General features: G+C 54.9%; 1 protein-coding gene across 1 annotated transcript; it reads right to left on the reverse strand.

Moving 5' to 3' along the window:
* Positions 1-7,651: 7,651 nt before the first annotated feature.
* Positions 7,652-26,028, reverse strand: CNTN2 (contactin 2). Its single transcript, XM_016215778.2, has 22 exons — positions 25,945-26,028; positions 21,744-21,888; positions 21,482-21,657; positions 21,233-21,328; positions 20,590-20,799; positions 20,214-20,313; positions 19,004-19,179; positions 18,483-18,619; positions 17,880-18,009; positions 16,437-16,587; positions 16,189-16,316; positions 15,729-15,904; positions 15,137-15,257; positions 14,478-14,636; positions 13,872-14,021; positions 11,739-11,809; positions 11,190-11,424; positions 10,767-10,879; positions 9,492-9,678; positions 9,028-9,140; positions 8,398-8,566; positions 7,652-8,020 (listed from the first exon to the last, which is right to left on the reverse strand). The coding sequence occupies exons 1-22, from the start codon at positions 26,012-26,014 to the stop codon at positions 7,911-7,913; spliced, it is 3,123 nt and encodes a 1,040-aa protein (XP_016071264.1). The 5' UTR covers positions 26,015-26,028; the 3' UTR covers positions 7,652-7,910.
* Between the last annotated feature and the right edge of the window lie 1,068 nt (positions 26,029-27,096).

Raw genomic sequence — 27,096 nt, forward strand, 5'->3', positions numbered from 1 at the left:
ACTCTTTAGTTAACAGTTTCTTACAGTTGTTTAAATCGTCCCATAATCAGTTGGGCTTTCGTTTTCCTCAAATTTCTTAGAATATACATTGAACAAATTAAGCCCATGTGTACCAGAGCTGAGGTTAGTAATGACATCTGACTCAGTATGTAATAGAGCCTCACTAAATGTTAATAATTTATCTGCTCCCCCCATCCTCAGGTGAATCCTCTCTGTTCAGTGTTACATTTATTCCTGTCAAAGCACTGGAATCTTCATCTGATAGGTTTCCCTGAAATGTCCCTTGGCTTGCTCTCTGCTTCTCTCCTAGCTCTTTCAGTGCCCTGAACTTGTGTTCCTAGAAAGGTCAAGTGTATTGGTTTCTTATAGCAGCCAAGGCCCCTTAAGGCCTTCCTCCATGGGAAATCCAATTTTTAAGACCCTCAGAGGCCCTTCAGACTGTCAGATAATTGGCTTAGGGAACCATCAGAGAAAAGGCTTTTGGCCCCAGCTAATTCTGAGAGAATTATAGCATTTCTTCCCCTCACTTTTCTCTGTCTACAGACGAGATGGTAGAAACCAAGACTTGGACCAGTGGTTCTCTTCTCTAGCTGTGTCTGAACCACCTGTGTGAGCTTTTGAAACAAGATTCCTGAGCTCCAACCCTGGGGGGTGCTAATTTAGTTTCAGTTATGGCCAGTGGATCTCTGATTTCCTCTACTATTTTATTTTGTTTTTTGACTCCTTACCCGAGGATATTTTTTCCATTGCTTTTCAGAGAGAGTGGCAGGGTGGGGCAGGGAGGAGAGACAGACAGACATCGATGTGAGAGAGACACATCAATTGGTTGCCTCCAGAACTCGTCCAGACTGGCGCCAGGGATTGAGCCTGCAACCGAGATAAGTGCCCTTGGCCGGAATCAAACCTGGGACCCTTCAGTCCAGGGGCCAACACTAACTACTAAGCAAAACTGGCCAGGGCTCTTCTTTTAATTTCAAAAAAATGCCAAACCCTTAGAGAACTTGAAAGAAAGGTTTGGTGACACCCATAGACCCTTTACCTAGATTCATCAACTTTGAACATCTTGCTACAATTATCTTTCTAAATAATACTGATTTTATTGAACCACTTGAAAGCTAGTCACAGACATTGTGACTCTTTAGTTCTAAATTATGTATGCATCTCCCAATAAGGGCATTTGCCCATGGAACCACAATGTTGTCATCACATCGAAGAAAACAATTCCCTAATCTGACATATAGTTGATTTTTTTTCGTAAAATCTTAGAGCTTTTTAATTTTTGATCCAGGCTCGAGTGAAGCTAACACATTACATTTGGTTGTTTCCCTTACACCTTATTTTACAACTGATCGCCTGCTATTTTTGTTGTTTTTCATGACATTGATTTGGTTGAATAGTAGTTAGGCCCGTTGTCTTGAATGGTGTCCCGCAATCTGGATTTGCCATTGTTTCCTAATGATTAGGTTCTGAGGAATGAATCTTAAACATTTTGACAAAAGCCCTGTGTAAATGATGACGTACTTATCACATCACCTCAGGAGGCACATGTCAGGTGACCCGCTACTCATGGATCTCTCCAAAAGTGTATACAGGGGCGGCCGAAAGTAGGTTTACAGTCGTGAGTACTTGAAAGTTTATTCTTGTAGTATTTGTGTTACAACTGGAAACCTACTTTTGCCCATGTCAGTATATTTTTTCCTTTTGTAAGTAATCTGTGGGATGATATTTTGTGATTATCTGGTTTTCTTAAAAATGTTCGCAAACATTTTGGAATCCATTCATGATCCTTGCCTTGTTGCAGCATGTTGGGGGTTGCAAAATGGTGATTCTGTAAATTCATCATTTCTATGTTTATTAGCCTGCAGTTTTCTGTAAAGAAGAGCTACTCTTTTTACTCTTTATTTTTGAGGTCTCAATGGATTCTCTTTTTTTTTTCTTTTTTTTCTTTTTAAAAATATATTGATTTCAGAGGGAGAGGAAGAGAGAGGGAGCTGAAACATCAATGATGAGAGAGTCACTGATCGGCTGCCTCCTGCACACCCCGACTGGGGATCGAGCCCGCAACCTGGGCATGTGCCCTGACGGGGAATCGAATTGCGATCTGGATCCTAGGTCGATGCTCAACCACTGAGCCACACCCAGCTGGGCTGGATTCTCTTTTTTATTCAGTGAGTTACATATATTCCATTACTGTTGTCATGTTTTTGATGTTCAAATTGTCCCCAATTTTGGTCAGTAGGAATCCCTTCAAGCCAACTCTTTTGTCCTTTAGATGTGATCATTTGGACTTAGTTTCTCCAAACATGAATCTGCTGTTTCTCTAGGGAACTCTGGTTCCTTTTAGTTTGGGGAGTAGTACAGAAACCAAGGTCTGGGTGCTAGATGTGCTTGTTTTCACTGGGGAGTCACTGCTTTTAGGCCCTTTCAGTGTCTTGCATATATAAAAATCATACGCTTAAAGCACCTTTGTTTGGTAGAAGTGTTATAGATAATTCTGATTTATAGTGAAGATTGAGAACCACTGACGTAGGCCCGTGCACAGGAAGTCTTTCCTATGGCTCTTATTTTGAAAAGATCTTGACATTTTTTCCACACACCCTTCCCCCCATTCTCTCTACCTCGGGGGAATGGATTTTGGACCTGGGCTCTGCTTCTGTTTCTGCTATCGGCTGTAACGGGGAGCTGACTGGCCCTCAGTAGTCCTCATCTTTGAAACACGTGCTTGTATGGATCAAATGAGATCCTGTGAGTGAAACTGCTTGGTAGACAGTGAAGGACTGGATGTGAGTTGGGCAGAGCTATTACTGATGCATATTAGTTCAGTACCCGGCAGTTTGCCAGAGCAGCCAGGAGAGAGCTTGCTATACTTCAAAAGTCCATACAACAGCATCTTTGTAGCTAACTAAGGAGGGCAGAGGACTGGAGTACACAGCCACCTTCTGCAGATGGAGAGACTGGGACCCAAGAGGAGCTAAGTCACTTCCACGGGAGGCCAGTGGTCACGCATAGATGCGGTATTGTCCAGCTCTAGGTTTATAGCCCTCTGTGCGTTGGATTCTTGAATTTTGACTCTGAGGGTGTAAAGGGATTGGACAGGGAAGGAAACAAAAGATGTATTAGTGAAGATGTATTAGTGAAGACCCAAACCCAATTCAGTTTGTTGGATTCTGTCATGTAATCTGTTTCTGGAGGGTCAAGGAGATGCTGACTGGAGTAAAATTTGGGTTCTGGAGTGGCCAGTGGTCCCAGCAGCCCCTTTGGGTGCAAAGGTATATCGCCACCAATGCTGGCCCCTTCTGGGGGCCCATGGTCAGCCTGGGCTGCTACTGAACAGGTCCCTGCACATGGCTAAGCAGCCAGTAGTGGGGGTTCTGCCCGCCTTCATCTCCATCTTCCCTAAAAAGGCTGTGGGCATAGCATGGAGCCCTACCTGCTGTGCACGGAACAAATGGAACTCTCCCAGGGCCGCACAAGTGTATCACTGCACAGGTCTCAGACGTAACGGATGATCAGTGCTTGTTGAATGCTTGAGAGAATGTCGCAGCTGGGAGCTATGACTAGGAATTCAAATTCTATTGGCTGCTGTGAGCAGATACTGGAGGTACTTTTCTCCAGGTGGGGGTCACTATATCTCTGCAGGGAGAAGACTTCCCTCGGGTACAGTTGAGTCAATACCTCCAATGTCTTAAAAATCAGGGCACCTTGAAAGAGTAGCATCACACGAGCACTGTTCACTGCCCGTCGTGTTAGGTAGAGCCGGCCCAGCCTAGCAGAATGCCAGTGTGCACACTGCTCGGGCAGCCCAGTCTTAACTGAATGCCAGTGTGCTCTGCTCGGCAGCTCAGCCTAGCAGAATGCCTGCGTGTGTGCTGCTTGGGCCTGCCTTGAAGCCTCTTGGGCTAATGGTTTTCCTTCCCAGGATGAATGAGGCAATGTGAATCATATATAGTGACTGCCTGAGAATTGGCTGGGGGAGGGAAAGGTGCTGGATAAGAGCCTGGATTCGGGAACAGGATAAGGTGTGCTTTAGCCCAGTGATAAAAACACCCACAGCTGGCACCAGTTGCCTCCGCAGGTTGAGAAACCGTCTTTATTTAAGAACTGCCTGCTACCAGAGTCAATAACTATCATTATAAGAAGTACAAGAGAGACAACAGGCTAGTGGGAGTGGTTCTATTTGAACAACAACCGAGTCAAGTCTGTGGCCTGATGAAGCCCTCAGCCTTGCCCAGCCGGGAGCATTTCTCAGCTTTCCAGGCCCTGGATAGGTGGGTAGTTGGAGCCCAAGGGCCAAGGCAGAGTACAGCCCAACTAAGGACACTAGGCTTCCTGGGGCTCTAGGCAAAGCTACCAAACCCATTTTTTCCCCCTCTAGTTTCCCTCTATTGTTCTACCTTCCCAAAGCCTATGACCACATACATATACAGCTGCCAGGCACCTCTTTCCATGGAGCTCTTTGAAATCCCTTTAAAATGCTCATCTAACCCATCACCCCACTCCAGGAGCCTCTGGCAACCTGGTTCATATCCAGGACAAAGGCTGACCCAGAGAAATAGGGCACCACACCTGGGCCTCAGGCCAGGTTTGAGGATACTGCTTCCCTGTGACATAGAGGAGCCCAGGTAGCGGTCATTCTGAGACCAAGAAGAGAAGAGTCCTTTGGCTGAGAAGGGACATGGGGAGTCAAACATCCTTGGCCAGCTTGGATTCCTGTCCAGAGCACAGACTGAGTGCTTCCTGGGATTGCCAGGAGGCAGTGTATGCTTGGAAAAGCCCCCTAGGTGAGCTGCTTCCTCGGTGACTGTGACTGCGCAGGGCCACAGCAAATAGGTGCTCCAAGCCTTTTCCTGCACTGAGCACCTTTGGATTCTAAGACTCTCAGCCCTGGAAGGACACCCTACAGCATCTCCTACCCACTCTCCAGTCCACCTAACCTAGACTCCAGAGCAACAGTTGTCAACATTCCTCAGCTTTCTTAAAAAGGAAGAAGCCACTTGCTACTCCAGGGTCTCGTGGCACAAGTTTTTCTGTCTCACTTGAGTCTTTATCAAAAGAAAAGGCCCCCCACCCCGGGCCCTTCTATTCCCTGGCATCATGTGGATCGTTTGATGACAGTAGATAACCTGACCTTGCTGGGTCCCAAGCTGCCCTCCCAGGGCCTTGTCAGAGCAGCGAGGATCTGGTAGCCAAGGCCACGGTAAAGAGCCCTGCAGGCTGAGCCCGTGTACACAACAGAGCAATTGTCTCCCCGGGCCCTGAGTGGTGTCAGCAGGCTGTCCCTAGTCCTCAAGGCACTTACTGGCCTCTAAAATGTGGGGCAAAGTCCTTGTCTGTGGCTGTCCTCCTTGTTGCCTCTCTCGGGCTTGGAATGAAAGAGGAGAGACCCAGAATCAAGTCATGACTACAGCACGAGTGAGCCCCTCAACTGCCCCACCCTTCAGGAAGGAGTCCTGAGAAACCATCGAATCTCTTCTGCCCCCACACGAGCTCCTGTACAAGAGGCTGTTACATTTTACAAGCCCGCATGTCCTCACTAAACCCGAGCTCTACCTGAGGTCTCAAGCTGCCAGAACATCATTTTAGTTTAGTCCTGCGTCCCTGGAACCAGTCCTCCCTGCACAGTGGTTAGGTGTTCCTGGGACTGAGTTTTCCTAGTGTAGAACCCCTCTTCAGCTCCCAGCAGACCTGCCTTCCTCCCTGTTGTTCTAAGGGCCTCCTTAGAACTAAAACACTGGTTGTGTCTTTTGACTCAGGCAAAAGCAGGGACTGCAGCCTCCAGCTGCACTGGCTGGATACTGTGCCAAACCAGCTTATCCCTCTCTGCCACAACCCACGGCAGCGAGGACAGAATCAGCTAAACCGTGGAAGAAAGTTTCTTTGAGAATCTCCTTTCTGACTGAGCTGGGCATGGCCAAACCGCAGCCACGGATGTCAGCACAGATGCTAGGCCAAGTTTGGGGTCCCTGGAATGGGGGAATGGTCACATAGCTGAGCCCCCACCACCTCGCATGGGGGGATGGGCAGGAGCAGGTGAGGAGGGTGTGACCTGGTCTCCAGGGAGGCAGTCCTGGGCTGGGCGGGGTGGTGGTGCAGAGGCAGTGGGGACAAGGGGTGTGAGCTTGCATTTAAAAAAAAATTATAGTGGGTAAAAACAACATAAACCTGCCCAGGAAAACAGAGCAGGACTTAAGAGTTTAAAAAACCATAGCAAAATAGAGCTCTAACTGTAAACTACAGAAATCAGGCTTAGGGGGGCCTGTCCCCTACCAGATACCTGTCCTGCTGCTCCTGGATGTCAAGGGCCACCTGTCTGAGCACAGGTTGTGCTGCCACTGCTACCTGGATCTGGGAACCCCCTGCCCTTGCTTTGGCCCCTTCTTGGAGCAAGGGGAAGGGGGACAGGGGCTTCGAGCCAGCGCTGCAGATTGAGGTCCTAGCAGGAGCTAGGCTCAGAAGGCAAAGGACTGGTATCTCCTAGAATCCGCCCACACCGTGGGTTGGGACCCAGCCAGGCTGCTCACCCCATGATCACCCACCAGAACCCCTTGAAGCGGAACTTTCATAGCCCACTGTCCTTAACCACCACCTTAACAAGGAGACTGCAGGTTCTGTTCCTTACCCGAGCCCTGTCACAGACACTGTGACCTTGGGAGGCCCTGACCCTTTCAATCGCGGTTTCCTCATCTGTAAAGTGAGGGGCTTGGACAAGTTGAGCTCTGAAGCTTCTTCCAGCTCCGATGTTCTGTGACTGGTAAGATACCCAGAGCACAAGATAGGGTGTCCCATTTATTAACCCCCTTGTCTTCTAGGGAAATGCAAAAGAGCAGTCTGAGGCAGCCGGGGACAGTGTGCCTGGTGGCCCCGGCATTCCTGGGAGCAGGCAGGGCCACATTTACCCTTGTTCTTCTCAGAGGTCTCTCGACTCCAAGACATACAGAATTAATGCTGTTTACTCCCCCAGGCTCAAGGGGGTCAGTGCTGGGAGAGGAGTCCTGGGGCCTGCAGGCTGAGCTGGAGGAAGTGGGCACACGACCCCCGTCTCTGGTCTCCTGCCCAAACCCTGGAGGGACCGTGCAGAATGGGTCTTGGTGGGGTGGGGGGGCCTCTCCAAGACAAGCCCTTTCATCATGCAGTCACCTGTAGTGGCTTCTGTCACTTTGGCGTGACAAGGTCAGGTTGGCAGTGTTGGCTAAGAGGGTAACATCAGGCCATGTCTGGGGCCCTCTCCACCAGGTGTCCGAGCCTCTCAGCCTTGTGAGCCCCCACCCCCAGCAGTCTGGAGTATATCCCCCCTAAGCTGCAGGCGCTCAGACATCAGGGCACCGGTGCTCGGCCACCTGCTCAGGTGGCAGGAGCCTCCAGGGAGTCATCGAGGGCAATATCAGGGTCCAGCCATGTCGCCCCCGAGAGAAAATGGGAGAGTCCTTGGTCCCAGGGTTGGTTCTCTCCTTAGACTGAGGGATATTCGTGTTTATGCTTTGTCCCACTTCAGCCCGGTCAGATCCAGGGCTCCTGCTGGGTCTGGGACTCTGCTCTCCGGTGAAAGGGTTCATATGCGGTCCCAGGGTGCCATCTCCACAGATGTGTAGATGTTTTCGATCTCCTGCTTCCCATAGGCCTGTTCCCCCAATCCAGGCACCCCAGAGGGCCCAGGCATAGGGTTCCATATCATCATGGAAGTTACTGCCTGGTGCCTCTTGATTAAAAAAAAAATTCTCACATGGGTTCTATCCTGTGGCAGAATATGAAATATTCTACCTCCTACTAAAAGGGCACTGTCTACAGTAGGTATTGAAAACCAGCCATTCTCAGGCACAGTGTGGGGCCACCTTGGCCTCGGGAAGGGACCGGGCCAGCTGGCTGCATCCATCAGAGGCGTGTCCGGCTGTGGGGGAGGGAGGGTGCCGAGGTCAGAGCTCCAGGTGGCCTATGAGGACCAGCATCGCCATGGAGTGGGACAGGATGGTGCCGGGGTGTGGGGCTGGGCACATTGCAGAGTTCTCCACCATCATGCTGGTGCCTGAAAGCGGCAGGCAGAGATGTGGGCAGGGCTGGCTGGGCACCGCCCCCGCCCCCCCCCCCACTGGGGAGGGCATCCAGACCTTCCATGGAGACTCATAGAGGGCAGGCTTCAGGACTGAGGTGGTTTCAGCCCCAGTCCTATAGCATTTTTCGAGACCATGGCTTTTCAGGTCCTCAGCCTCCCCTGGGCCCCCTGAAAAGAGCACACTCACCTCCCCAGCCCTTGGGGGTTGGGTGCACTTGGCTCCACCCTGCCTTTCCCTTTCCCCTTGGGGCCTGGCTGGCCTGGGGCTGCCTTGGGTGGGAAGGACTCCCTCATCAGGCTCCTGAGTGAACCCTGATACTCCCAGGGGAATGAGTGGGGAGGGGCAGCACCTCCATTCCTCACGATGTGGACTTCCGCTGGGGTTCCGTCCCCTCCAGGCCCTGTGGTCCGAATCTGCACCAGGGCATGGCCAATGTCTTCGGGAACTGCAACTTCTATCCAGTTCTTGCTGGTGAGGTGGAGCGTGGGAGTCGGGTGCAGGTCATTCTGGTACAGCATCTGCGGGGAGGTTGGCAGGTGGAGTCACTTACCCCAGGGCCCAGTCTTCTCTCCCCCTCAGCTGGAGGCACTGGGAGGAGCCCACGAAGTTCTGGGCCCTGGGGGGCCTGCTTCCTCACCCCTCCTGTTTCCGCTTGACCAGCACCAGGCTCTTGAACAGGAGCTTCGTTGGTGGAGAAGAGCTTGCCAGCAGCTGAACTGGTTTTGCAGACGCCTGAGGCTAGGACCCTAGGTTTCACCCAGCCTGTCACTCCCCCACAAACCCTGCCTTTGTGCAGCCATGTCACCTGCCCCCTTTCTCAGTCTCCACTACAAGTCACCTGGAGAGCCATTCGTGTATTTCATGCCTCTCAATCACAAACACGTCGCTTACGTCTAACTCGGCTCCCTTCTGCCCTCTTGTTCCTTGGAAGTAGATGAGGGTTCCTCACCATCCAATGCTTGGCCCATCCCTTCCTTACCTTATAGCCAGTGACTGCAGACTCATTTCGGAGAGGGACCACAGGGTCCCACTTAATGCTAAGACTGGAGCTCGAGAAAGTCCAGGAGATGTTGCCGGGAGGTCGCCGTGGAGCTGCCAGAGGAGGGAGGAAGCTGGAACAACTTCTGAATGTTTCCTCACCACCCACCCCTCGCCATTAGGCAGCTTTCTCTAAATGTCTGCCATAGCAGTTGCACCCAGAACATTCTGTCACAGCTGCCTAAGAAACAAACCCCATGAAAATCCAAAGGTTGGGAAAGAGAGGCGCTGTGAGCTCAGAAGCCATGAACTCCTCCCTGATTTTCACTAGGCTCATGCCTCGTTTCTGTCCAGCCCAAGGCTGGTGGGCTGGAGGATTTGTCTTGCACTGGGGTAGAGAGTGATCCTAGAGGCACCACCCCACGGCAACCATACCTGCCCCCCACCCCAGACCAACAGACTCACGGGGCTTCATGGTCGTGGCATTGGCGGAAGGGCTGGCAGGCCCAGTGCCCGCCCGGTTGTAGGCCCGAACTGTCACATGGTACTTGGTGTTGGGGTGCAGGTCAGTGACTCGGGCACTGGTGTCCAGCCCTGCTGTCCTCACACGGTCAGCCGCTGCTTCTTTGTCCCCAGCTTTCCAGTAGCGGATCTGAAGGGGGCAGGGATACCCTCGGGTCAGCAGTCAAGTTCAGGACCTCAGGGCTCCCTTGGCCCTGGCCACCTACATCCTGTTCCTCTCCTGCTCACTCTGATCCTTGTGACTCAGTCCTGAGTCTCAGAAGCTGCACTCTAGCTCACGAGCTTCAAGAGAGCAGGGAAATGTCGGTGAGGGTGAGTCCCTGCAGGGAGCTGGTGAGTGGCTGGTGAGAGCGGGGGGGTGAGCACACACTCAGCCTATCGATGGCCTGCCAGACCCCGATCCTATGTCTTCCTTCAGGGGATCCTGTGGGGGCTCTGCTAAAGGTTATGGGATGCATATTTGTACTCACAAAGTCATCCCCCAACCCTCAGCAAACTTATGATGGCTGCCCAATAAATGCAAACCCATGTCAACAGTCATCAGAATACTAAGGCTGAGAGCTACTCTTCCAAACCAACCACAGAGTTGGGGGCATCTCCCAGCGGGGCGCCTACCCTCCTGTGCTACACCCAGAGCTGATGCTGCTGGAATGGTATTAGCCGCGTGACCAGTGACCAGGCCGGTGACTCTTCCTTAAGCAGTGACATTCCTTGTCTTTTCTTCTTCCCTTCCTCTTGGCTTCCTCGCCCCACCTACTCCATAGGCACCCTAGTGTGGGCTCATTGGTGGGCCCAGGGCTCAGGCAAAAATTGCTGCGCCCAGAGGTCCCTGGGGACAGGATGATCAGTTGGTATATAGAGTGGGCTGTGCTGTTCTCTGCAGCCCCGAGGATGCCACTCTAGCTGGGATCTGGCATGAAAGGGACAGGCCATGCCCCTCCCAGAGCCTGCTCCTCCCCTCCTGGGCTCCCATGGCTTCCGGTGCCGGTGCCAGCCTAGCACCACTTCAGGGCTGTCCACAGGCCTGTCTTGCCCAGTGGGCGCCAGCCATAGCGTCCTAGCTAAGGTTGCATTCACAGCGCTGCACGGCCTGGGTGCTGTTTGCCGAGTCAGTGAGTGAGTGATCCCAGGAGGACCGACTAGCGAGCTGTGAGGTGCCCCCACCCAGCCTTGAAACCCCAACATCCCTTCCTCCCCAGGCCCAAGGCCTGTGCTCACCTCGTAGCCCAGGAGGATCCCGTTCATGTCCTGCGGCACAGGTTCCCAGGTCACGTTCATCTCTGAGGAGGAGACCCCCTTGGCCCAGACCTTGGTGGGGGCCACCCTGGGCTCTGGGGACCAATACAGAATGGGTTTGGATTCCTGGGGCCTCCTTGTATCCTACAGAGCAGCTGCCAACCAGGCCCCCCCTGCTTAGAACTTCGGAGCCCAGGGCCCCCGATTAAGGTCATGGGGGGTGGGGGGTATCCGGGAAGCCCTTCTCCTTCCCCAGGCCTGAGGGGGAGACCGGGTAGCAAGGGCTAGAAATGAGACCAGTGGCTTAGAACCCAGGTGTCCTCTCCACCCCACTATGGAACTGGGGGGGAGTCACAGTCCCCCCTCCCTGCCATGGACAAGCAGCTGGGATGGGGGGGGACCCACCTTCCTCGGCGGAGTACACGAGGGCAGTGAGGCTCTCGGGCCCATCCCCGCGGCGGTTGTAGCCTCGGATCTTGACCTCGAAGGGAGTGTAGGGCCGGACGCTCTCGTTGCTGTAGACGAAGTAGTGGGTGTGGGCGCCGGGCACCCGGGCGGCCTGCCAGCTGGAGCTGCCCAGCCTGCGGAAGGACAGCAGGTAGCCGAAGCCGTCTCCGTTCTGGTACTCCCGGGACATGGGCTGCGGGGCAAGAGCGTGGCATTGTGAGGGGCCGCAGGCACGTTCCTGCCCATCCTGCCCCCCCCCAAACTTCACCGGGAGGGGCAGCCCCAGGACTCGTGCCCCTGTGCTGGTTTTTCTCCTGCGTGGGTGCTCCTGCGAGACGCACCGGGTGCCAGGGGAGGAAGAGGGTGCCTGCTCTGCAGCAGGACTCAGCGATGCTCTGCCGGGGCCCTCTCTGCGCCCTGCCCAGCCCAGGGATGAGTCCGGACTGGGGTGGGGGAGGCAGGGCTTGTCCCCCAGAGTACATTTCTGCCTCTGTCCATGCAGCTTACCGTCCAGTTGACAATGAGCTCACCAGGGGCTCCACCACCTCCGCTGAGCCCTGAGGGTGCCACTGAGGGGGCTGTCAGGGTCAAGGGACACAGATGTGACTTGTTGATGGGCAGCGAGGGAACAAAAGCCCTAAGCCTGTGCCTGTAAAGTGTCCTAGGGCAGGGACACCCCTTCAGATGGGCCCTGGTTTTGTCCTCTAACAGTCCCTCTGGACATGGACTCGAGTCAGGCAGACCTGCAATCAAATCCCACCTCTGCCACTTACTAGCTGTGTTTCCCTGAGCAGGTTACTTAACCTCTCTGAGCCTGATTCCCCCTCCATAAGATGAAGATACTGTTTCTCTCAAAGGGCTGTAAAGAGGAGAAAAATTAAACAAGACGGTGGCGTGTGTGCGCGCGTGTGTGTGTGTGTGTGTGTGTGTATTTCATCGATGATCATTTCCTTCTTCCCTCCTGTCGGCTTAAACTAAATAACAGAGACCGACTGCAGTGTGCTTTAATTTAGAGGAATGAGTATCCAGAGCTGCAGTTAATACAAAAACATTTGGTTTTGGTTGCAGGGTGTTTTACTATTTTTCTTTTGTGGCAGATTTAATTTCCTAATTGTCTCTATTATTCAACAAGGCTGATATTAAAACAAGAATGTATTTCCTCAGCTCATGAGGCTTGACGGGTAACTTGACTGAGGATCAAAATATTTCTGCAGATGACCCAGCAGTTAGAGGCTCATCACTGGGTCTGGTGACTGTAGCTCAGGACCTTGTAACTTGCAAGGAGCACTTAAACACATCGCCCATTTGATCCTGCGAGCTGGGCATTATTGTCACCCTTTTCAGGGTGGAAAGACCAAGGCCCAGTGCAGCTGAGTGACTTGCCTAAGGTCACGGAGCAAAATGGCACAGCTCGAATGTGAACTCAGTTCTTCTGACTTCAAAGCCCAGCGTCTTTCCTCTACATCCCAGCTACCTTTGTGCTCATCAATTCCTGGGGCGCCAGAGTGAGGGCGACTGCTCCCCACCCCACCCCACATTTGACTCTGCAAGAAGTCCAGTCAAAGAACGTGCTCCTCTGGAATCCCTCCCTCAGGAGTGGCACCAGTTACAAGGAGCCCAGAGAGTCAGGCGGGGGCCTACAGGAAACTATGCAAAGGGACACAAGAAGGCTTGCTATAGCTCCAGAGGAGCAGGTGGGTGTGGGTAGGAGAGGGCAGGCAGGGTCCTGGTCCCATGCTGCCCGCCTGGGACCCCAGGGCTCTGTGGACGGGAGACTGTTCCATGACATGACTACTGTCTGCCCTTCAAGCCAGGATGGAGGTTTCTTTCCAACCCTTCCCCCCCCAGAGACTGTCTGATCGACACCCATTCTGACTTAAATCAGCACCCCTTCCCTGCCTCCTGCTTCTTGCTGGTTCCTGGAATAGGCCCTTGTCCTGACCTGGTCAAGCAGGTAATTTCCCGTACCTGGTAGTACCTAGTTACACCTGTGACTGTTCCCCCCTATGACCCTGTATAACTCTGGCTCCTATCAAGCAGCACAGAGAACATCCACTTCATCCTGCAGCTGCCCGAGACCTCCTCCTACATTCATTCCCCTTAATAAACTGTTAATTGCCAGACTGAGTGTCCTGCCTCTTTCTTGGGTCTTTCCCTGCCCTCCGCTTACAGAGGGATTTTTCAGTCCTGGGATCTTTCCCTGGGTCTGAAATACTAACAGGCTCTCATTCTGGGCCTTCACCTGTGAAAGGCTTAGAAGGTGGGCAGGAGCCTCTTGGCAGATGGTCCTGGGTTCAAGTCCAGACTCTGACAGTATGACCCGTCTCTTCTCTAAACTTTGATTTCTTCATTTTAAAAAACCTTTTTGTTTTGAGATACTGTAGATTCACATGGAGTTGTGAGGTTGGCCCATGTTTTAAACAAGGGCCTTGGACAGGCATGGCCCAGGGCATGGGGCAGTGTGCAGTGCAGTGGCCTGATCCTGTCCTGTGCTCCTGGCTCCTCTGTTTTGTTAGAGTCTGAAGCCTAGTCATCAGGGTTGGAGCTCTGTGTAATTGCTGTTTGCTTGGGGCTCCCTTTAAGGAGGGCTAGGGTCTGTGTCCTGATGTTACTTTTCTTTGGGACACCCAGGACTCTGACCTGCTTCTTTGGTCCGGATTTTGCTGGAGGGCCCACTGGGCTCCCCGGTGCCCAGGATGTTGCTGGCTATGACCCGGAACTCATAGTCCATCCAGGGTGTGAGGCCCAGCACCTGGGCGGTCTCTGCATTGCCCTCGATATTGGCGGGATCTGCAAGGCACAGAGGAGTCGGTGTTCCGGCATTTGTTTATTGTCTGGATGGGGAGGGCAGGGACTGAGCCCTCGTGGTGGGCCCTGACACACACTAAGCACTCAATACCTCTTTCAGAAATGACCAGAAAACTAGATCTCCCTGCCCTGGAGCCTCTGCTGGTGTTTTGCACCCCCTACACCCCCATGCATGTAGTCCTTGCCCCAGTCATACTCCTGCCAGGGCTCCAAGGGTGCAGACCGAGCACCTCCTCCTTCAACTCTCTCCTTACGCTCCTGCTGTCCATGTGACACCATCTCCCCACTGGCCTGGGAGCTCGCTGTAGGCAGATGGCCCAAGCTTGTCCCTCTTTGAAGCTCCAGGCTCAGCCCCAGCCTCTGACCCCGGCCCCCACTTCTGGCACACAGCCAGGCCTTGTCCGTACTGACAGTGCAGGGAGGGGGCTCAACACTTACTGGTCCGAACTTGCCTCCACGTCCCTGCAGGTAGAGTGCGAGCTTGCAGGGTGTACTTGGCAATGGGGCTGTGGTTGTCAAAGCCACGGCTCCAGCTGAGCTGGACAGTGGTGTCACCAATGTCCCTTACCACCATGCCTCCTGGGGGACCTGGGGGACCTGCACCAAGAGGTCAGAGCATTGTGGGTCAGAGCTGGGCAGCTTCATATGTGAGCCAGCCTCTTCCGGGCTGGTTTGGGCTGGTGAAGTACCACGCGGGGGCAGCAGAGGGCGCCACAAACACACGTTCTGGTGGGAGAGGGGGGAATGGGGGTGCTGGTGGGTGGGATGTGTCCAAGGCTGGAGGGGTCACAGAGGTCCTCACATAGGGATGTGTGTGGATTTCCCAGCACTAGGCTCTGAAAAGTTCTGGCCTCAGCAAAGTTTTCCACCCTTGGGATGTGTTTAGGAGTGGATTTTTAAAATTTTGGCTTTGGAGGAAGAATATTCTATTCATTTTGGATCAATAAAGAACCACCGGATAAGTCCCACTCAGGGAACTTCTGTCAGGAGCGCTTCCCCACAGCTCTCAGGGAGAGGCAGGAGGTAGGGCGCGAAGGTCAGAGCAGCCCAGCTGGCCTGAGGGAGCTGGGTGGGGTGGGAGTGGGAAAGCCCATCACCTCGGACCAGGACTGTGGCCTCCTTGGCTGCACTGTCCACCACCGTCTGGGCCATGCACGTGTACTTCCCGCCGTGCCGCAGCTGGGCGTTCAGGATGGTCAGGTCCCCAACCGTCTCCTTCTGCACACAGGGAACGGGGAGAGCGCAGGTCAGGGGACGCAGCTCAGGCCAGTGCAGCGAGCCAGGGTCCCCCGTATCTCGGTCTCATCTGTTCCATGGGAGGAATCAGCTACCCCCCACTTAGTACCACTGGGGACTAACGTTTGCTACACAAGACAGTCAATGATGGTCCAAGTTAATGATGCCACCGGCGCTGGGGGCAAGAAAACAAGGACAGTAGTGGGCGTGAGTCTTGCCGAGTGCCTGGAACCCTAGGTTTGTTCCTAATCTCTCCTAGATGCACGGGCTTCAGGAGCATCCAGGGAACTGCCCCTCCAAGGGAGGATTGTTATGCACCCGAGGATGGGTTTGCCATGGTCGGCACTCCTGAGGGCGGGGGCAAAGGCCTTGGGGATGGGTAAGGACATCTTGGGTCCCCTATCTATCCAAAAGGAGGGAGAGGGGCTCCGGGTTCTCGGCCCCAGGCCTCACCACACTGGCCCTCTGGTAGTGACCCCCAGGCTTATCGGAGTCAATGGGGAAGTCATCCAAAGTCCAGATGAAGGTGAGGTCCATGGTGGGGTCGTGGGAGGCGTGGCACTGCAGGGTCAGGTTGTCTCCCAAGTTGATGTCGGCACTGGAGGGGGCTAGAGTGATCTTGGTTGCATCTGCCAAGAAAAACAAGGCCTCTGGGTGGGTGAGGTGAGAGGGTTTGTCCTAAGCCCCAGGAATGAGAGGGGACAGCGTGGCCAACAGTATCCTGACTTCCTAGCAGCCCCACGAGTGTATGCGGGGGGGGGGGGGGGGGCAGGATTAAATTCTGGATGGCGAGAGGGTGAAATGTATTCTAGAGTAGTCTCAAAACCAAACTAGGAGAAATACGGGACTACGAGGGCAGGATGGTGAGGAGGGATGGCTGAGTCCACCACCCTCAGCCAAACCACACCCTTACCTCGCACAGACAAGACGCCAGTGCTGTTGGCTTTGCCCATGAAATTCTCAGCAAAGCAGGTGTATTTGCCTTCATCCGACCGACTGATGTTTCTTATGATCAAGGTGCCATCCGGAGTTACAGTCACTCTGCAGCAAGGACAGAGCAGATCTGGCCACCCCAGGGACTCACTGTAGTCCTGGGAAGGGACTCACCTCCAAGGAGAAAGAAGGGGAGCAGGGATGGCTTGGGTGGGGTGCGGGTTGTACCTGCTGCTGTTGACCAGAATCTCAGTGCCTTTGCTCCAGAGCACCACTGCCTTGGGAGCTGCCCGGGGCTGGCACGGGATAATGACCTTGCCCCCGCGGGCTGCAGGGATCAGGCGCCTTACGGGATTCAGCCTGAAGTCGGGGGCCAGTGCTGGAGGGAAAGGAGAGCACCCCACAGTCATCCAGGGCACCATAACAGTACCTGTGGTTAAGACGTCTCTTGGCCATGTGCTAAGCACTTTAGGTACCCTTAGTGGTCAGTCCACGAGTGACTCTGCACCATTTCTAAAATACAGCCAGAATCAGTCCCTTCCTATCACCCCATTGCCACCATGCTGCTCCAAGCCACCAAGTCTCTGGCTGGACTATTAAAATGCCCTTCCTGTTTCTGTCTTTCTACAATTCTTTTCCACCCAGCGGCCAGGAATATCTTTTTTTAAATATGAATTGGGCACTCAGAATGAAGCCCATCTTCTCACAAGGGCTCACAACTATGTCCCCTCCTCTCCAATCCCATTCCTCTCCACTCTCTCCCTCGCTCAGTGTGCTCCAATCACCTGGGCCACTTTTGTCTTTTGAAAATGCCATATTTTTTCCTGCCTCAGGACCTTTGCTCTGGCCACACATTTTGCTTGGAAATCCCCCAGATCTTCACACGGCCCCAAAGTCACTGCCTTAGAGAGGTTTTTCTAAACCATGCCATCTCACTGGCCCACCTCACTCCTACCTCTCTACTGGATTTTTTTATACTGTATTTTTAATGACTATCTGAAATTATCTCATTTAATGATTCAATTTTTTGTTTATTTGCCCCCCGCGCCTTCTCTATTGGATTGTAAGATACTTGAAGGTAGAGACCTTATCTGAGGAGGCATCGAATAAATATTGGTTGAATGAATGAATGAATGAGTCTTAGTTAAGACTCACTACACCTTGATGAGGCAGGCATCACTATGTCCATTTTGCAGATGAGAAAACTAAAGTTCCATGAACTCAAGTCACACAATAAGACTATGAGCAGCAGCCAACACTTACTGGGCACTGCTATGCTTTGGGCGGGTCCTTTATGCTTTACCTCTGTCATCTCATTGAATCCTCACAACTGCTATATGAGGGCAGGACTATTGCCCACATTTTATAAATCAGTAAACTGAGACACAGAGCTGAAGGGGCCAGGTTAAACGCAAATCTAAAGATTTTGCCATCTTTCCCCCCCCACTGCAACATTTAATTTGTCTGTGCCAGACACAGATCAAGCCAGAGACCTGTCCTCAGGGAGCCCTCAATTTGATGTCTCACCTCCTTTATTAAATCCCTGAGTTCTACTCAGAATCTGTTGGGAAACTAAGGGTGTGTTGTGTGTTTAGAAATGCTGCGAGTGAACTCCCAGAGCCACACCTGAGCCCAAGGGGTGTCCCCAGCCTCCCTGGGCGGGCCCTTTACCTTGCACGGCCAGCTCAGCGCTGGCATAGATGGTGCCATGCTTGTTCTCTGCCACACACTGGTACATGCCCGAGTCCTCCAGGCTCAGCTTGGAGAACCGCAGGTCCCCGGCCAGCACCTCTACCCGGGTCTGTGCAAAAGAGCCAGCTCAGGGTGGGGCAGGGGCGCCAGGACCAAGGGAGGACCAGGGTGGAGGGGCCTACAAGGGTGGGTGCATGCAGTGGACACTCTAGGCTGCCACACCCTGGAGGAGGGGCTCATATGCCCAGTCCCATCTCAGAGCCACCTGGGATTCAGGACTCGAGGATTCCCCGGGCCTCCCTGCATATCAGCACACTGAAGCCAGAGGGGCGAAGTGACCCACTCGGGACCACACAGTGCTTCCGTGGTTGACTTGTGCGTGGACCCAGGTCTCTGGACTCTCCAGTCAAGAGTCTATCCAGTTGACCAGCCTGTGGCCAAGGGACTCTGGGATGGAAAGAAGCATCTAGAAACACCCTGTGGCACTCTAGTTGGCCCAGAGGTGGGGGTAGGGGTGGGGGGTGAGGGAACCAGGTGAGCAGAGGACAGTGGGTGTGTGGGAGGAAGCCCCAGGTCTGCTACCTGGGAGGCCAGAGGCTCCCCATTCCGCAGCCAGCGTACTGTGGGCCGGGGCTTGCCGGCGGCTGCGCAGCCCCAACGCAGGCTGGAACCGATGTCAGCCTCCATGTCCGAGATCACCTTGAGCCACTCGGGCTGGGCTGTGGGGTGCAAGAGAGAGAAAGGTTGGGATTGAGGAAGGGAGTGGCCTCCAACTCATTAAGCGGGCTGGAGTTACAGGGCTGCAGTTCCTGTGCCAGGCAGCAGAGGGAGCCATCAGGCCCTGGGACCAGGTGTGGTGCGCAGCAGGCTCCAGAAAGTTGGCCCCTTCAGCCCCTGTGCCATGGGCTGTTCACCAACTGAACTCATTCTAGAGCCTTCCATGTGTTTTCTGCAACACCAGCTGAAGTTCCGAGCTGGCCACTCGGTGCAATCCTGGAGCCAGAAGGCTTAGCAAGGGGCTTCCCAGTCTCCTCCCTGGCTTTTGGGGGGACTTCCTCAGTCAGAGACAAGGGTGAAGGTGGGAGGGGGTGTCCTTCTTGTACCCTGCACGATGATGCGGCCCTGGACACTGTCTCGGCCCTTGGAGTTCTCTGCCTCGCACTCATAGGTGCCTTCATCCTCGAAGCTGATGCTGGGAATCTGCAGGGTGGGCTCAGCGGTGGCCCACTGTGGGGACAAGGAGCCATCCACTTTGCGCCACTTGATCCTGGGGACAGGGCTGGCAGGGAGACAAAGCCAGAGGGAGTGGACTGAGCTTGTCAGGCTCCCCTGCGCGGGCAGCTACTCACACCCAGACTCTCAGGGCTCCTGAGATGCTGGGTGGGTGCGGGTGGGAGGAGGGCAGCTCATGAGGGGCCTCTCCCAGGTGGGCGTGGAGCACAGGCAGGGAAGGGGCAAGAAGTGGGGCTCCCTTCTCCCCCACCCCCTGCAAAAACTGTGACACCAGCGAATTTGGCTTTCCGTGTGGTCTGTACCTGAACCTGACTTGCCTGCCCCCCCCCCCCCCCCACTGCACTGCCCACCTACCTCTTCTGGGCCTGCCCTCCACAACAGTGGCCTGTGACCTGGGCCTCATGGGTCCCTTTCCCTCTCTCCAACAAGGTCTTGCCTCTACTTTCCAAAGGGACTTTAGTTATTAGTAATCTGTGTATTAAAATGGACTGAGGGGTGTCAATGAGTTTTTAAATATGGATTTTCTGGAAGCCCAATAACTTTCTGCAAAGCAGGGGGCAACCTCGGCACCCTTAAATAAGAGATATTTGTGGTTACTCATTCTATAAACATTTATTGAGCACCCACAATTTGCTTAGCCCTGTTCCAGTGAACCCTTCTTCTGGGAAAGCATGCTTTCTCCTGCAATTTTTATAAAGGTAACTGTTAGCACCCACAGAACACTTATAAATGCCAAGCACTGTTCTGAGCACTTTGTGTATATTAACTCATTGACTCCTCATAACGATCCTATGAAGTAGGTACTATTATTATTACCATGTACAAATAAGGAAACTGAGGCACAGAGAGGTTAAGTAATTTACCCAAGGTCTCCCAGCCAGCAAGTGACAGAGCTGGGATTTGAACTAGGCAGGCAGGTTGGTGAGAGCTCGGCGAGTGGTGGTGACTGCCCACCGTGGGCCTGGTGCTCTGCTAGACCCTGTGAGGGGCACCAAGATGACTGAGTGCTGACTCTGCCTTCCCCTTTCTCTCTGGGGTCACCCTTGTCCTGGCCTGCTCCCTCCCTCCCCCACCACTCACTTCCCAAAGGCAAAGCACTCCAGGATGACCTGCTGCCCCACCAGCGCGTAGGTCTCTGCTGGGAACCGGGCCTTGATGCTGGGTGCAAAGAGCCTCGGATCTGGGGAAGAAAGCAGGTTGGCAGATCAGATGCAAGGGGTCCGGTCCAGGTGCTCCCACGCTAGGATCTCAGCACAGCTCAGACCCAACTCCATCTGAACTCCTGTTCCCCGTGGGGACCTGGGGCAAGTGTCTGAGGTCTTGTAGCAGGAGGCCAAGGGTCTTGGCCCAGACCCTGTGCCCTGTGAGCTGCTCTTCACAAGCTCTGAGGGAAAACCCCTCTTCTTCACATCCACTGACCCTCTCAGCTCTCCCCTCCCACCTGCCTGACCCTGACCTTCCGCAGCCAGGTTGAGCTGAGCAAATTTGCTGAAGACACTCTTGGTAGAGAAGTCCATGTGGCTGGTGGCCAAGCAGGAGTAGTTGCCCAGGTCTGAGGCATTGGTCCGGGCAATGTACAGGTTCCCTGTGGTCTGGGACACGAAGTGACGCCCATCCGTCGGGATGAAGTTAGGGAACTCATTGAGGAGCCAGCGGTAGGACAGGCCTAGGATGTGGGGAGTTTGAGGATACCAGGGGGTGTTGGGCTAACGGGAGACTCTGGGTGGGACCCAAACATTCTGGTGGGGATCTGCAGACTCTGTCCTGAGAGTCACCACCCCCCCCCCCACACACACACCGTTTCTCTGAGCTGGGGCTGAGGGAGACCTAAGGGGAAGGTTATACTTTATTCCTGCCCTTGGGAAGTGCTATCTGACAGGGAAAGAGCCTACAGGGACTCCCAGTCTGAAGGGGAAGGCAGGACACAGGACTGGAAAATGACAGACCCATAAAGGTCACTTAAGGACACTTAAGGTTGAGGACCCAGGGATCAGTGTTTTCAAGAGTTGCTCCCACCTTTGATTCCATCCCTCCTCTGCTGAGTGCCTGGAGCCCCTCCTGTGCCCTCTGTCTAACCATGGGCCAGGGTCCCGCCTCACCTGGGTAGTGGGCAGGTGGGTTACAGGGCAACATTACTCCCCAGCCTTCGTGGGTTTTCACGGGGTCTCGCTCCTCCTTGGAGAATTCCTGCAGAACTGGAGTGGAGACCAGGCAGAGCTCAGGCACCATTCTCCAGGCCCGGGCCTCCCCAGCTCAGCCTCCAGGGAGGCAGTCACCTGCCCTTTCTGGACACTTTTCCCTGCCCTCTCCCCCTCCCCCAGAGTGTCCTGGCACCCCATGGGTCTCACAGCCGAAGCGCAGGACAGCCTCCTTGCTGACCACAGTGCCCACGGGGTTGGAGGCCAAGCACTGGTAGACGCCAGCGTCCTGGGCCTTGGTGGGGCTCATGATGACCAGGTTGCCTCCCACCAGCTGGTGGCGGGAGCCCGGCTCCAGCTTCATCTCGGTGCCGTTCATCTTCCATCTGCAGCGGGGGCGGAAGAGGAGCCTCTTGAGTCCTGCCAGCCACGGCTGCCCAGGGCCTCCCAGCACCCACCGTGGGGGTCTCACCTGTAGGTGGCCGGAGGGCTGGCCCGGGCACGGCAAGCCAGTGTCACCTTCTCCTCTGTGGACTCCTCTGGGAATAGCAGACTGAGGGGCTGGTCTTCAAAGATTGGGCCAAAGGTGGCCGGGGATCCCTGGGCTGAGCTCCAAGCTGCAATGGGGACACCACCAGAGACCTCAGGGCCTGGGGCCAGCAGGGGACTGGCTTTTGGGGGCAGCACTGTCCAGCAGAACTCTCCGAAGTGATGGAAGAGTCCATTTCCTGCCCTGTCCAGTCCAGAACCACTAGCTACTAACACTACTATGGAGCCCTGGGAATGAGGCTAGTGCAGCTGAGGATCCAAATTCTTAACTTTATTTAATTTTAATTAATAGGGTGGGCAGGCCCTATCAGGTCAAGTTAGTTCAGTTGATCAATCACTCTACACTCGGGTATTGAGCACCTGCTGTATACCTGGCACTAGGCTATAGACTATGTTGCAAAAATTAGTAAGACCCAGCCCCCCTTCCTCAAGGAGCTTGCAGCCCAGGGAGGGAGACAGAAAAGTGCCAGTACATGGTGGTGAGGCCATCATAACAGTTTAGGCTCAAGGTGTGGGGGCCTCAGTGTGGAAGCAGCTGCTGCTGCCCAGGGGCTGTAGGGGGATCCGTGGGGAAAGCTGATTTGCAGGATGTGAGATAGGCCTTGGAGGATGTGTGGGATGTCGCTGATCAAAGGGGAACAAGGAATATATGTCCCAAGAGAAAGTGCCCTTGCTCTGAGCTTCTTGCTAGTTGTTCTAGAACCTTCTGAGCCCAATGTCTCCACCTGTGAACTGGAAGGAATGTGAACCCTCTGCCCAGGGTCTGTGGAGGGTCCAGCCTGGCACAAGGTGTGTGCTCAGCAAATGTCTGCCGGACACAGATGTGGGGTGGGGTGGGGGTGGGGGAGGAAGGAGGGCTTTATGATGGATGGGGTGCATGTTGCTTTGGGAGCATGTTTATAAAATTTCAGTGCGGTAGTTCAAGAAAGAAGCCCATAAAAGGAAATGATGTGCCAGGGTCACAGGGCGAGCCTGTGGCTGGTGCAGGTGTAGACCCTGGTCTCCTGAATTTGCTGAGCAAACTGGCATCTCAAGGTGGTGGCTCTCTCCTCACCGCCAGTGTCCAACCTCACCAGGGCAGGGACCCCAAGGTGCAGGGGTAGTGTGTCGCTCGGCCTTTCCACGGGGGTGGGGAGTAGCTGCATTTGCTGACTCAGGCAGCCAGGCACACTGTGCTTTGTGGTGTCAGGCAGGAGCCAGGACGCCCCTAATTGGCTCCTATCCCTTAATGCAGCTGATTTCAGGGCCTCCTTGGTGGGTCATGGGGGGGGGATCACCATTAACCAATTAGTCCCTCTTCTCCCAATGTATCCAGCTGTCAGCCTATTGCAGGGGTCGGGGCTTGGTCCCCACGCTGCAGCTGAGGCCCAGCCCTGGACCCCTGGGAGTGAGGGCAGCTGTTAAGCAGCTCTCAGAATGAGGAAGGAAGCAGAGCTCCCTGAAATGGCGCCCCTCCCTCCCCAGGACCCATCACTACCCTTCACTGCCGCCCCAGGCCTTGGGGATGGCGGCTGAGGGCCCAGCTTAATCCTGAGTTAATGATGGTGGAGGAGGGTAGGGCCCCCTGCCCCAGCTGGGACTGCGGAGGCAGGAGGGGGGGGAGGGGAGTGGAGGCAGCCAGGCTGCTGGGAACCACCCTGCACATCAGCAGCTTCCAGTAACTCCGTGGGGGCGGGGGGGGGGGGGGAACGACATGAGGGGCCTGCTCCCACCGCCTGCAGCCCCACAGAAGCCGCCCCAGTGTCCACACGCGCACATGTCATACCTCGCACCACGCACACTTCCTCGCACACACACGTCGCACACGAGTACGCCAGACCCTCTGAGCCACCCCAGCACTCAGAGGGCACATTCCCACGCATGTCTAACAGACGGCGCACACCTCGAATGCTCTACACTTACGTACACGTCCGTGTTCAAAATAAGCACAGGCGAGGGGGCAAGGGTAACTGAGTGCTCACCTGCTGCTGGACACCAGGCCCTGCGTGTCCTGGTCACAACCTTGTCACAAGGCGGTGACTGCCGTTTCCTTATTGCACTAGTGTGGGAACCGGGACTCAGGAAGGTTAAGTAACTTGCTCCAAATCCCACAGCAAGAAGGGGCAGAGCGAGGGGCTTGGAGCTGGCCAGCTTCGCCCCACGCCAGCATTCCCACCCGCAGTGGCCATGGTTCTTGCCCTCAGTCCCCCTGGAACCATGAGAGGCCTGCTCCGCCCTAGAGGCAGGGGGCCTGACTGTCCAAGAGAGGGAAGGAGGAATCAGGGAGTCAGCTTTTAGAAATGCCTCGTGGGCACTGTGCAGGGCCACAGGGCTGAGGGGCGTCGCACAGTGCCGGAAGGCCTTCTGTTCACACTCATCACCCCAAATGTAGCAGCCCCCATGCAACAACTCACTCACATCTCCCTCTCAAACGTCCAGACACACCCTCACTCTCTACACACTCCTCTGAAGGGCTCACACTCCCAGGCAAAGCCGCCCCTTCCTGCTGTCCTTGCTCGATACTCCCTGATTCTCCCTGATCCCCTGTCCTGCCGACTCTGCTCCCCAAACAGAGGCGTGGGGTGAGAGAGATGTGAGTGTGGAGGGGAGTCCTCATGGCCTTTCCCTGCACCAGCTGGAGCCCCGGGGCGGGACAGAAAGGAGGTAGAGCTGAGCACCTTCCTGAGAGGGGTGGGAACAAGTGACTGGATGTTCCACTCTGGTCTCTGGAGCTCTGCAAAGACATGGCAGACCAGGTCTGCATCTCTGGGTCTAAGGGCCCTGGAGCCTGTCCACACCCTTGCCTCAGATGATGGGGTCCCAGCACTGAGCTGTCCCTGAGGGGGGCAATGCTGAGGGGTCCAGGGCCCTCTCCTCTGCCCTCTCCAGGGTGGGCATCTCCTGCTCCATCAGGGCTCCCCAGCCCAGCAGCTCCTCTGGACCTGGTGGGCCCAGCACAGGTAGCTGGGCCTGGGGGTGGGGCTGGGAGGCTCTTCTCACCCTCCAGGTCATTTCTGTTTCCCAGCAGACTTACTGACTTGGGTGCAGGATTGAGAGGCTGTTAGGACATGAGAACATGCAGAGTATGCCAGTGGAGTCCTTCCCTGGTGGGACAGAACCTAGGCTGTGGGGGCTGCAGCCTTGGGGGGCGGTGGAGCCTGAGCTGGAACTCCAGGAGGACCAGGAGGCCTGGGGAGGGGAGGGCTTTCTCCCATGGAGATCTTTAAGGAGAAAAGAACCATCTATTGATCTGGGCGGGGGGGTCAGGGCAGAGAGGCCAGGGGTGGTCCTAGCAGACCCCTCTGAGCAGCAGTAGGCGGCCCGAGCACTCTCCAGCTCTCAGACAGGCTGGGTCTCCAGCACCCTCTCCAGGGTCCAGCAACACCAGCCTCTCGGCCTCCACTGCCCTCTTCTCCACACCTTCCGCCTCCTTCTATCAGCCCTTCCTCCTCTCTTCCCACTTCACAGCACCCGTGGCATGAGAGCCCTTGCTCGGGTCCCTCTGGCCTTCGCCTGGCCACCGTGCTCTGCCTCCCCTCTCCGGCCTGCTCCACACGGACTGAGGCTGCAGCTGCAGTGTTGCCCAAGAGTCCCCCAGACAGACTTGCGGTGTCGATCCCTGCCTCTTTGTACAGGGACCCCAGAGCAGGACTACCCAGTAGAACTTTCTGTGGCCACGGAAAAGTTCTGTAATCTGTGCTATCCAATGTGGCCATTAGCTCTTGGAATGTGGCCGGTAAGACTAAGGAGCTAATTTTAAAATCGAGTTTCTCTTCATTTTAATTGTCCCTTGGCTATTGGCTACTATACTGAACAGTGCAGCCTTATAGGCCTCAACTGCTGGCTGATATCGTGGGGGTCTGGTTGTGCTATAATCCTGCCGTGTGACCCGGGCCAGTCATAGACCCTCTCTGATCACACTTCTTTCATCTATAACATGGCAAAGACTCATTCTTCTCCTAACCTCAAAGGGAAGGTAAAATCCATAAATGGGGACATTTTAGCTAGGAAATGGCCTCAGAAATGTTAAGTGCTATAGCAATGCTGAATCAATAATTTCTCTGCAGTCATCACCCAAATAATAGAAATGTTATAACCATATAAGCATCCCTGCTGTGCTTCAGAGACCAGACAAACCCTCTTACCTGGAGACGAGACCAGGGCCACAGCCACCAGCAGCAGCAGGTGTGACTTCCTCCTGGAGGGAGTCCCCATGGCAGGTGTCCAGGCTGAAGTGGACAGGAGAGGAGAGGGGCTGCAGCCCAGCACCAGGAAAGTCCAGCAGGAAGCTGAGAAGGACCTGGGGAGGCAGGAGGGCAGGGGAGGATCCGGAGCTGAGCGCCCCTCCCAGCTACAGGCATATCTGGGTCTTGCCTGGGAGAGGCCGGAACTGCTCAAATGCTCATCGCCCCCAGGACCCTGGGGAAGGGGCTTGGCTATTACCTAGGAGCTCTTTCGTGGGCTGAGTGCCTCCTACTGGCCCCCTGGGAGTCTGGCTCAGTCCTGTACCCCTGCCTCCTCCCTCCCCTCTCCCCCACCCACACAGCCAGCGGGGTGCTGCTCAGGAAGTGAAGCTGACTAATTGGGACTGGGAGGCAAGGACCACCCGCCAGCTCACCTGTAATAGCTCTTGGTGGGTCCTGACGAGAACAGGGCCTGGGCCTGGGTTTGGGGAACTAGTAACATCTTTCTCCAGTAAGGATGGCCCAGTCCTCTGTCCCTCCCCCACAGCTGCTTGGGTAGGGGCAGTAAACCCCCCTGGGAGCTATACTAAATCTCCCAGGCCCAGCCTTGTTTTTTAGCTAGGAGGGGTTTCACCGATTCATCCACACCCTCTCACCGGTCCCCAAATAAGGCATCAACCACATACTGTGTATGGTGGAGCCATAACCTCGGCCCTTTGAGCAACGCTCCCAACCACATGGGCTTCTGGGCCCAGAGAAGCCTTCTGAGCTGAAAGAGTTAATGTAGCTCCCAGAGGAGCCTTCCTCTTGCATGGGAATGAGCAGGGACTTGGTTAAATCTTGGGAGCTCAGGAAAACCTGTTCCCCAGGGTGGGGGACACGGACAACAAGTCAGAGCCCCTCCATCAGTCTGACAGATGGGGGTCTCATCCTTAGAAGTGAGGACAGGGCCAGCCTTTCCATATGCTTCCCATCTCTGGGCCAGCTTTCCAAGTTCTAGGGGAGTGTGGCATCTCAGAAGCATCGGTTATTTGGGTGCCTGGGTCACTGGGCTCTCACAGGTCCCTGTCAGAGCAGCCTCAGGGCACCAGATTCTGCTTCTCTGCCTTGCTT

The sequence above is a fragment of the Miniopterus natalensis genome, chromosome 19 (assembly GCF_054644295.1).
Source record: "Miniopterus natalensis isolate mMinNat1 chromosome 19, mMinNat1.hap1, whole genome shotgun sequence".
NCBI lineage: Eukaryota > Metazoa > Chordata > Mammalia > Chiroptera > Miniopteridae > Miniopterus > Miniopterus natalensis.

Excerpts from the sequence above, each read along its gene's own strand:
- CNTN2 (XM_016215778.2), bottom strand. The coding sequence starts at position 26,014 with ATGGGGACTCCCTCCAGGAGGAAGTCACACCTGCTGCTGCTGGTGGCT. Across the intron at positions 11,810-13,871 it reads AATCCGGACCAAAGAAGCAG|CCCCCTCAGTGGCACCCTCA; the intron begins GTCAGAGTCCTG and ends TGACCCTGACAG. Across the intron at positions 8,021-8,397 it reads CCACATCGTGAGGAATGGAG|GCACCAGCATGATGGTGGAG; the intron begins GTGCTGCCCCTC and ends TGCCGCTTTCAG.